We start from the raw sequence: 10329 nt of genomic DNA on the forward strand, positions 1-10329 counted from the left end.
GTCAGCAGACTGAGTGAGGAAAAGAACAATCTGAGGAATGCTGTCATGAAATTGGAGGAGAAAGTCAGACAACATCAGCAGAGAGGACCTTGTGGAGACTATGTATGTCTCTTCTTATTGCACTGTGTAATGAAATATGCAGAGACTAAAAAACATCACATTACTTTCATACATGAAATACATCTCCTCCTTTCAAAACCAGCAATATGAGTAGCTCCTTGCCTTGCTCTCTCAGCTTCCTGTGACTTGCCTGTGTTGGGCTGTGAACAGGCTTTCATTTTTAAGAGTGGAAAATTTCTGCCACTAAAAATGGTTCCAGGAGAGAAAGCAGTGCAGGTGTCCAGCCTGCAAATGCTCCCTCTCTGTGGCTCCTTGTACCTTTCTGAGACTGGGGTGATCCCAGACTAGGGAAAGCATGGGAGTAGCAGGGCAAAGCCTCCTACCCACTTCTTACACCAAGACTCAAGTCTGAGGAGCAAGCATGGGGGCTGCTCTTCCACTCAGCTCTGAGGGCCTTGCAACTGCAAAATGAGCAGGGCAGGAAATCCCCCACCTGCCCCTCAGACTGGGGATCTCAGTCAAGGAAACAGCTAGGGGGCTTTGCCTTGCTCCTGCAGTTCCCACCTGGGACCAGACCAAAAGAGTGTACAAATGTTCACTCTTATGAGACACACTTTCTTGCAAAGGAGATCTTCTAGGTTGTGACCTGAAAGATTTCCTGAAAGGAGCATGTTTCCTATGGGAGAAATTGAGTGAACAGTTGTACGCTTCTAGTTCCTACTAGGAAAATGGTGACTTTCCTGGTAGAAGTGTTATCCATTAGTGTTGGTAAGTTCCCATATCACTCCAGGTGACCATTTTATGGTTTCACTAACTTGCCCATTGATGGCTGCAGTTTTCCTTATAATTTCCTTGTACCTCTCCATGTGAGCTGCATTCCATCACCAAGCCTAGCAACTAACAGACCCTGGGTCTTCCATTCACTAACATGAGCTCATCACTGTCCCAGTGTGGAAACAACACCATTTGGAATACCGTGTGTTTAACAATAAAAATAAGGTTTGTTCCCTCTTCAGTCTTCTAGATGTGTGCTGGACAATGGAACTAATATTGACACGCTCACTGCTTCTGAAAGAGAGATTTGGAACAGAGAAAAGCTGTCACTACAGAAGTCCTTGAAACAAGCTGATGCAGAGCTGTCCAAACTGAGAGCGGAACTCAGGAATGAAGCTTTTCTGAGAGAACTGGGATCGGAGTCTGAAAATGCTGTTTTAAAAGTAGGAAGCATTTCTCTGCCAGTGTTTTCTAACTTAGATGGTTCTCATACATAGAACTGGGCCTGTTTTTCACTGCTGCCTTTATCACCTGTTTATATAGCCTTGGTGTGAGAGAAGTAAAAGTCCATTAACTTCTCCCTATGAGTAAGATCCAACATTACACATGCTCCTGCTTTCTAAATTATACTTTTTGCTGAGTGGCTAGGCTGCAATACTGCAGAGAACGACCTGAGGGTTACAGTGGACTTTAAACTGAATGAGATAAGTGTGCTCTTGTTGCAAAAAAGACAACAGCCTAGTAGATTGTATTAACACAGGTGTCACTTGCAAATCAAGGGAAGTGATTCTTCCACTCCACTCAGCACTGGTGAAGCCTCACCTAGAGTATTGTGTCCAGTATCTGAAGGTTAGTTATAAGGAGGATGGGCTTTTCTCTGTGGCTGTCTGGGACAGGGCTAGGGAACAATGGTCTCAAGCTGCAGTAGGGGAAGTTTAGGTTGGAGATTAGGAGAAGCTTTCTGATTATGAGGGTGGTCAGGCACTGAAGCAGGCTACTTAGAAATTCTGGAAGCTCCATCCTTGGAAGTTTTCAAAAGTAGGTTAGATGGACACTTGGCTGAGATGGTTTAGTCAGGGATGATCCTGCCTTGAGCAGGGGGCTGGACTAGACCAGTGGTTCTCAACCTTTTTTGTACCAGGACCCATTTGTAAACATAAATGGCAAGTCCTGACCCAGTGCTCCTCACTTCTGACCCACTGCCCCCTGCCTCCAGCCCCACAGTGTAGAGGGCAGGGGTTGGGTGTATGGGCCAGGTGGGGAGAATGGGGGGCCCCAAGCAGCCCCTTGCAGGCTGGAACTCTGCCAGGCTGCAAGGGAAAAGCCACAGCTTCCTGTGTTTTCTCCTTTAAAAGAGAATCCATTTTTTAAGTTTATTCGCAGCCCTTGCATGTATTTTTGCGACCCACTTTGGGGCCACAACCCACAGCTTGAGAATCACTGGACTAGATGACCTTGTGCAGTCCCTTCCAGTCCTGCTTTCTTATGACCCTATTCTTTTCATGGTTACAGGGTGGGAATAAAAGCAGCTAAACTGTTTGGCGATGTCAGTAATCTTTGAAGTCTAATAAACTTTTGAATGACTGGCTTACAGTGTTTTCCTTCTTTCTTAACATCTAGAGAATTTATGGAAAGTACCTGAGAGCAGAGAGCTTTCGGAAAGCACTCATATACCAGAAAAAATACTTGCTGCTGTTACTAGGTGGATTCCAGGAATGTGAAGAAGCCACCCTGGCCCTCATTGCAAGAATGGGTGGGCAGCCTTCGTACACTGATGTAGAAGTGATTACACGTCATTCAAAGGGTTTTACCAGGTTTCGTTCTGCAGTCAGAGTGTCCATTGCAATTTCAAGGTACATCACAGGAAGTTACAATTTAACCAAATGTGAATATGCAACTTAAAATACGCTTTTCCAAACAGAACACCTAGCATGTTCTAGAGCACTTTGTGGTCCACTCTGTTTAAATTATTGTAAGTCCCTACTGTCCTGAAAATAGTGAATTTTTTAGAGTGCTGAGTTAAACAGCCCAGATCCTGGGAATGATTTGGATACAGTAATACACTCTTCGGCCCAATTATTGTTCCCAATTGCTGAGCTGTACATTCTTTAATTAATTAATTAATGTCATAGTATATGGGATACTTTAACAAGTTTTAAAAAGAATTAATTGATCATTAGTGCCTTCCTGGGGGGGGCTGTGCATTTTATAAGTGTATAACTGAAACATTTTCCTTAAGATTGCAAGTCTGTGTGTAAGGATGTTTTCTGCTTACTCCAGTTTTGTAGGTTTTAAATCTACCTTTACGTTTGGTTTTGTGGTGTGTGGATTATTATGCCTCAGAATATTGTAAGTATGTTATTTGAAAAGGCAATACCTCTCCATCTTAAATCTCTTATTTTAAATGCAGAATGAAGTTCCTGGTTCACCGGTGGCACCGGGTCACAGGTTTCAACTTCATAAGTATCAGCAGGGATGGCTTTAGCCAAAACGCAGGTAAATTGTAGACTACGGATGTCTGAAGAAAAGGTATCACCACAGAGTACACTAGTGCTGAAGGAAGGACAGTTTAGGTTGGGTTCATGTAGCATGGAACCCTCCTTCCCCTTCCTTTCACCGCACCATCCAGACCAGGCTCCTCCTTGGCTGTCTAGTCACCCCTTCAGCATTCTGGGCCACTCCACTCCACGCAGACACTAGTGTCCCAACTGTTATGCCTTACTTCACATCTCAGTGGACAGGCTTTCCAAAATATGGCAGACTTCTCTTAGTGGGCTTGTGCTCTGTGCATGAATTGCACCTCCTGCAGTGTGCTCCAAGAGACCCCTTTCACACCTATGGGAACTCTAAATAAATCCAGGACATATAGACATGATCTTTGGCTACCACAGTTGGTCCCATCCCTGGGCATCTTTACACACATGCTCCAGGAAGGGGTGGGAGAGGCGCTTTAATTAGAGTGGCTCTTAAAAGCTGCTCTAATTAAAGCACTCGCAGTGTCTCGTGTATTCAACATCCCACACTTCAAAATGGTGGCAGGGGCACTTTATCTAAAGCATGTCAGATGAGCTTCAGTTAAAGTGCCCCTGCCACCATTTTGAAGCACAGGGACACTGAGTACACCAGATGCTGAGGCTAGTGGAGTGTACTAATAAGCACGCTCTAGTAGACTCAATTAATTGGGTCTGCTCCAACACACTATAATTACAGTGCATCAGAGCAGGCATCCCATGTGTCTACAGGCAACCCTTGTCTGCGTCATTGCACCGGGAAGTATTTCTTCCCGGTTTGTCTCATCTCAAGTCAGATAAAAAAAAAAAAATATATCTTACATCCCATGGGTATAGCTAGAATCCACGATATCTGGTTCCCCGTTTGTTTTCTTGTAGGGAGTTCAAAAAGAGCTAGTACAGCTACTAAATCAGCTAGTACAAGTTGCATTGGTGCCAGTCATATCAGTCTCGGAGGCATTCCATGCTGAGCTCAATAGCTTCAAAACTGAGAAGTTCAAGCAGTAGCAAAAATCAAACTTTTATCTGAGAATTTATTTTATTTTTTTTACAAGGAGCTCCCTGTGCTGCATCTGTAGCCCCTGCTGGTGTTCAAAGTTACTTTCTACCATTTAAGTTAGCTATTTTTGAGAGTTGTTCAAAGGAAAGTCTTGGCTAGATATGATAGTAGTAAGCAAGATCCCGAGAAGTAGAAAACTGCAGTGATTGTCTCTAAGTAAGATGAAGGGAAGAGAATCAACCATAGTTTGTAAACTGGAAAAGTGTTTGGCAGAGCCCATTTTCCACAAATGATTTCCTTGCTGAACAGAACAGCTAGTGGAGCTGGGTGAGGCTTCCATTTGCCTTATTTATACATGTAAGACCGGTAGGCAGTTTTTGTTTATATATATATATATATATATATATATATATATATATATATATATATATATATATATATATATATATATATATATATATATATATATATATATATACACATACACACACACACACACACTATTTTATGGTGCTAAGGCAGCTGATCATGTTGGACATGCATTGCTTTACTGCTTTTGCTATTTTAACCAAATGTAGTTTCAACAATCTCACTTTCTTGCATGTAAAAGAGAAACATGCTATGGAGCTTGCGCCCTCTCTCCGTCCAGTCTATCGGGGTGTTGCCCCTCCCCTCAACTCGCCTGCCACGACTTGGATGTTAAAATGCACGTTAAGAGGGGTCTACAGTGGAGATCTTTATCTCGGATGGGCCTCCCGATAGACGGTGGTACTCACGGTCGTCCGACGCGGTGTTCCACGGGGCTCCGCCTCCCCTATACCCCGTCCACCCGCCAGGTTAGGAGGAGCTACAAGGTGATCCCCCTGATTCCAGCTCCCTCCTGGATCCTCAGCTGTCTCCTCTCCCCTGTCAAAAGCAGGGAGCTCCCTTGCCTCCTGAGCGCAAGCCGCTTCAGGAGACTGAGAGAGTGCCTCGGCTTGCACTCTCTGTCTGCCTCCTGCTCTGCCTACCGCAGAAGGCTTAAAGCCCTTCCCCAAGCTGCCTGCTTGAGACCCGCAGGCTGAGTCCTCTCCTCTCCGTGCCAGAGTTCGCCACATGAGCTGCCAGCCAGTACTCTCTCTCCGGCTCCCCCGCTCTACCGGCGTTTTTAAACCTTCCCGCAGCGGCCGATACGGCCGCTGGGATTGGCTCAGCTGTTCCCCACACCAGGAACAGCTGATGCCACAGCCGGCGTAATGCCGGTTCGCGCAGCTGCAGCCGCGAACGCGGCTCCTGCTCCTGCTGCTCTTCGGCAGGTACGTACGCCCCTCTGGGGGCTTTCTCTCGGGGTCTAGGATCCACGGGTTCTCTTCTCTCTCCCTCGAGAGCCTGTGGGGGCACCTCTCCACCACAGACCTCCCCCCTTAAGTTGCCTCGTGGTGTCTGGTTTTCTCTTGTGACGGCATGTTCCACCTGCTGTTCCTCCCCATGGATGTGACCCGAACCTTCCTCTGGGTTGTCCGTGCCTCCCCATCTGGACAAAAAGTCAGCCACAAAGTTATCTTTGCCGGGACGGTGTATCACCGTGAACTTGAATGGCTACAATGCCAAAGCCCAGTGGGTGATCCTGGCATTCATGCTCTGCTTCTGTATCAACCACTGTAGTGGTGTGTGGTCTGTCACTACCACAAATTCCCTCCCCATTAGGTAGTATTTAAAGTATTCTGTTGCCCAGTGTATTGCCAGACACTCCCTTTCGATGGTGGCATACCTGGTTTCCACACGGCTGAGTGTCCTGTTGGCAAACGTGATTGGGCACTCTTCCTGCTCGAGTTTTTGGAGTAACACGGCTCCCAGAGCCCGTCCTGAGGCATCTGTCTGTAAAACGAAAGGGGCATTAAAGTTAGGCGTGTGCACAATAATGTCATGGTGCATTGCCTCTTTCAAGTCTTGGAAGCTCTTTTGCATCTCTGGTGTCCATTTCAGCAGCGCTACAGACCTCCCAGCTAATGCATCTGTAAGTGGTGTGGAGAGAGTTGCAAAGCAGGGTATAAATCGCCGATAATAATTAACGAGTCCCAAGAAGGAATGCAGTTGTTTGCGGTTCCTGGAACTGCCTTATAGCCTCAATCTTATCTGTGAGGGGCCGAATTGTCCCTCGGCCTACTCGAAATCCCAGGTATGCTGTTTCTTTTACCGCTAGCTTACATTTCTTCGGGTTGGCGGTCAGCCCCGCTGCCCAGAGTTCTCCCAGGACAGCTCTGAGGTCCTTAATGTGTTGTTGCCAGCTGGCGGAAAATATAATGATGTCATCAATGTACGCCGCCACGTATGCTGCATGTGTTGCCAATAAGTTGTCCATCAACCTTTGGAACGTTGCGGCCGCGCTGTTGAGGCCAAAGGGCATCCGCGTGAACTCGAATAAGCCCCACGGGGTCCCAAAGGCTGTTTTGGCACAATCCGTGGAGCGCATTGGGATTTGCCAATACCCCTTTGCCAAATCGAGTGTAGTTATATACTGTGCTTTGCCGATTTTTCTCAACGAGGTGAGTGACATGGGGCATCAGAAAGGCATCAAACGTAGTCAGGGCATTAAGCTTTCTGTAGTCTATACATATGCTCAGTGACCCATCTGGCTTGATGGCAGGAACTATGGGACTCTGCCACGGACTGCGGGACGGTCGTATAATCCCCTGTTCTTGCATCTTCATGATTTCCAGCCGTATTTCCTGTTGCCACCATTGAGGTATCGGCCTCCATCTCTCCCTGACCAGTGCCCCTTGAGGTGTCCTGATCTCATATTCTACTCCCGTTACCCGTCCTGGGACTTCTTGGAACACCGCCCTAAATTCTTCTATTAAGGCTAATAATTCTTGCTGTTGCTGGTTGCCCAACTCCTTGCCCATTTGTACTGACCCCTCCTCCCGGGGTCTCCCTAACCCAGGGCAAGGTGGTCCCAGGTCTTCCCTTGTATCCTCGTCTAGTGCCATCCAGCCATGAGGAGTCTTCCACTCCTTGAGCAGATTCACATGGTAAATCTGGCGCTCCCGGCGGTGACCCAGTTTAAATCATTCATAATCCACCGGCCCTACTTGTCTCACCATGGTAAACGGGCCCTGCCACATTGCCAGCTGTTTGCTGGAGGAGGTTGGCAGCAATACCAGAACTTTGTCCCCTGGCTGGGACATCCGTGTTCTTGTCTTCTCATTGTAGCGCCTCTCCTGTATTCCTTGGGCGCTCCTCAGGTTTCACCTGGCGATCCGTTGGGCCCTGGAGATTCGGTCTTGCAACTCTTTTTGGTACCTTTCCGCCGATACCCCCAATCCCATCGGCCTCTCCCATTCTTCCCTTACGATTTGTAGCAGTCCCTGAGGACTATGGCCGTACACCAACTGAAATGGAGAGTACTGGGTTGACTCCTGAGGTGCATCCCTCAAGGCGAACAACAAGGGGGTCAAGATAGTATCCCAATACCAGAACTTTGTCCCCTGGCTGGGACATCCGTGTTCTTGTCTTCTCATTGTAGCGCCTCTCCTGTATTCCTTGGGGGTCTTCCTGGGAGCACCGCCTGAGCATCCGCTTGATGGTCCCATTTAATCTTTCCACCAGACCATTAGTTTGTGGATGATAGACCGAGGTCTTTAGCTGGGTGATGCCGAGGGTTTTACATAAGGCTTTCATTACCCCAGACATAAAGTTCGGCCCCTGGTCTGTGAGTATTTCCAGTGGTATGCCCACCTGTGCTATCCACTTGAGTAACTCTTCCGCCACCCGAGTGGCTGTTATGGTCCTCAGGGGCACGGCTTCTGGGAACCGGGTGGCATAATCTACCATCACCAGGATATATTGATATCCGTTATGGGACCTGGGGAGGGGTCCTACTATATCCAGGGCGACCCGCGAGAACGGTGTCTCTATTATTGGCATGGGATTCAGGGGTGCCCTTGTAGGTTTCCATTCTTGTGCCCTCTGACACTCCAGGCACGCGGCCCCCCCACCTTTCCACATCCTCTTGGAGACGAGGCCAAAAGAATTCTTGGGCCAGCCTAGCCCGGGTCTTGTTACGTCCCAGATGGCCACCCATGGGCGAGTCATGGGCCAATTTCCACACCGCCTGGCGAAGTGAGGACGGAACCACTAACTGCCTCCCTTGTATGGTTCCCTCCTCGCCCCGTTGGACCCGATACAATAACCCTCCTATTACCTCGAAGCCAGGACGACTCCGTGAGGATCCTTCCCCGGGGTCTGTGTCCCACATCCACTGGAGTTCCGGGTCTTCATTTTGAGCTCTACGGCATTGGGCCATGCTCACGAACTGTGAAGTGAGGACGGAACCACTAACTGCCTCCCTTGTATGGTTCCCTCCTCGCCCCGTTGGACCCGATACAATAACCCTCCTATTACCTCGAAGCCAGGACGACTCCGTGAGGATCCTTCCCCGGGGTCTGTGTCCCACATCCACTGGAGTTCCGGGTCTTCATTTTGAGCTCTACGGCATTGGGCCATGCTCACGAACTGTTCTAGGTCGACGCCGCCTGAAGTTATTTCATTCCAACAGGCTGGGCCCTCGCCGGCCCATCCCTCTCCCCTCCTGATCCGGTTCCTCTCCTCTTCTGTGGCCCTCACTCGCTCAAGGACTGTGTAGAATGGTCCCCATTCTCGGCCTAGGATCATCTCACAAGCCAGGGTTGGGGCAATTCTGACTCGTGGCTCTCCGCTAAACTCCATCACCCTGAACGGCACATAACAAGTCTGGAACCGCATTTCTCCCCCTAGTATGCAGGTCATTGTCAGGGATCCTGCACGCTTTCGTCCTGTCTGTGGAGTGAGGTCTGCCTGAAGTAGGGACTGGGAACACCCCGTGTCCAGTTTGGCCTTGACCGCCCTGTCTCCGATCCATGCGGTTACCACGGGTTGGTTCCATCCTTCATCTTGGGTTGCGGACCCAAAACTACAATCCATAGGCTCTACTCTCTCCGCCTCTTTGCCTCTAACCCAGGAGGGCGGATATCCTGTCAGTATGCAACTCAGCTCGCTCAGGTCCATCCCACATTCGCGGGAGATGTGACCTGTTTGCCCACAGCGATAGCACACCACCCCTTTTGGTGGTCCTTGTCTCAGGCCCGTCCGTCTCTCCCCTTCACTTGGCTGTCCCTCTTTCGGGCCTCGGGAGCTTTGCCCATATCCTCGCTCCCTTTCCGAATTCGCAAAGACCTCAGCCAAGTGGAGCGCTTCTTCACTAGTTTGTGGCTGATGTCTCTGTACCCATCTCTGAGTGTCTTCCTCCAAATCCCATATGAATTGTTCTAGTAGGATCTGGTCCATCATGCCCACCCGGTCGAACTTGCCAGCTGGCAACCATTTATTAAGTGAATCCCTTAAAGCTTGCAACAACCCCCAGGGTCGCCTAGCCTCCTTGGCCTTTCGGGCTCTAAAGGTCTGCCGGTGACTTTCCGGTGAAATCTCAAGCCTGCAGAGGATCGGTGCCTTGACTGTCTCGTAGTCTCGGGCTTCCTCCCTTGATAGAGCTCAGTAGGCGGCTTGAGCCTGATCTATCACCAGCGCCCCCAGGTGATGGCCCCACTGACCACGGTCTAACCCCGTCTGGATAGCTGTCCTCTCAAATGCTTCAATATAAGCTTCGGGATCATCCTCCTTAGTCATCCGGGGCATTTTAAATAGAGCAGCATTTCGCTGCATCCACTCTTGCTGGTGTGCTCCCTGCAGTTGCTGAACTTCCAGCACCTGCCCTATGGCCTGGATCGCCTGCGTAAACAGCTCTGCGTGCGCTAGTACTGGCTGCTGCATCGCTGTTTAGTCCCGGGTCGGGAACACTGTCCCGTTAATGCCATATAAGAATGACTGCTTCCCAGCCAATGCACCACTGTGGAGCTTGCGCCCTCTCCATCCAGTCTATCGGGGTGTTGCCCCTCCCCTCAACTCGTCTGCCACGACTTGGATGTTAAAATACACATTAAGAGGGGTCTACAGTGGAGATCTTTATCT

General features: G+C 49.1%; 2 protein-coding genes across 4 annotated transcripts in view; one reads left to right on the plus strand and one right to left on the minus strand.

Annotated features, from left to right (window-relative positions):
* The window catches only part of LOC102388217 (A-kinase anchor protein 9-like), a gene marked incomplete at its 5' end in the record, with an annotated part of 37802 nt that overhangs the window by 22652 nt on the left and 4821 nt on the right, over positions 1-10329 (plus strand). Inside the window, 4 exon segments of the mRNA XM_014525327.2 lie at positions 1-102; positions 1077-1277; positions 2455-2687; positions 3245-3330. The exon segment at positions 1-102 is cut by the window's left edge and continues 11 nt beyond it. Coding sequence (XP_014380813.1) covers positions 1-102; positions 1077-1277; positions 2455-2687; positions 3245-3330 — 622 coding nt within the window.
* On the minus strand, positions 7824-10323 carry LOC112547885. Of its 3 annotated transcripts, none has more exons than XM_025191075.1 (2): positions 8805-10323; positions 7824-8604 (listed from the first exon to the last, which is right to left on the minus strand). In XM_025191075.1, exons 1-2 carry the CDS (start codon positions 9649-9651, stop codon positions 8180-8182), a joined length of 1272 nt encoding a protein of 423 aa, XP_025046860.1. In that variant the 5' UTR covers positions 9652-10323; the 3' UTR covers positions 7824-8179. The 3 variants fall into 3 exon arrangements, with proteins under 3 accessions (XP_025046860.1, XP_025046858.1, XP_025046859.1); XM_025191073.1 differs by having other exon boundaries at positions 7824-8480; positions 8681-10323; XM_025191074.1 differs by having other exon boundaries at positions 7824-8458; positions 8659-10323.

The sequence above is a fragment of the Alligator sinensis genome, unplaced genomic scaffold (assembly GCF_000455745.1).
Source record: "Alligator sinensis unplaced genomic scaffold, ASM45574v1 scaffold1011_1, whole genome shotgun sequence".
Lineage (NCBI taxonomy): Eukaryota > Metazoa > Chordata > Crocodylia > Alligatoridae > Alligator > Alligator sinensis.

Bases quoted from the DNA above. Each gene is read 5' to 3' on its own strand.
- LOC112547885 (XM_025191075.1), bottom strand. From the start codon at position 9,651: ATGATGGACCAGATCCTACTAGAACAATTCATATGGGATTTGGAGGAA. The intron at 8,605-8,804 runs ATGAAGACCCGG...GTAGAGCTCAAA, and splicing joins CCAATGCCGTAGAGCTCAAA to ATGAAGACCCGGAACTCCAG.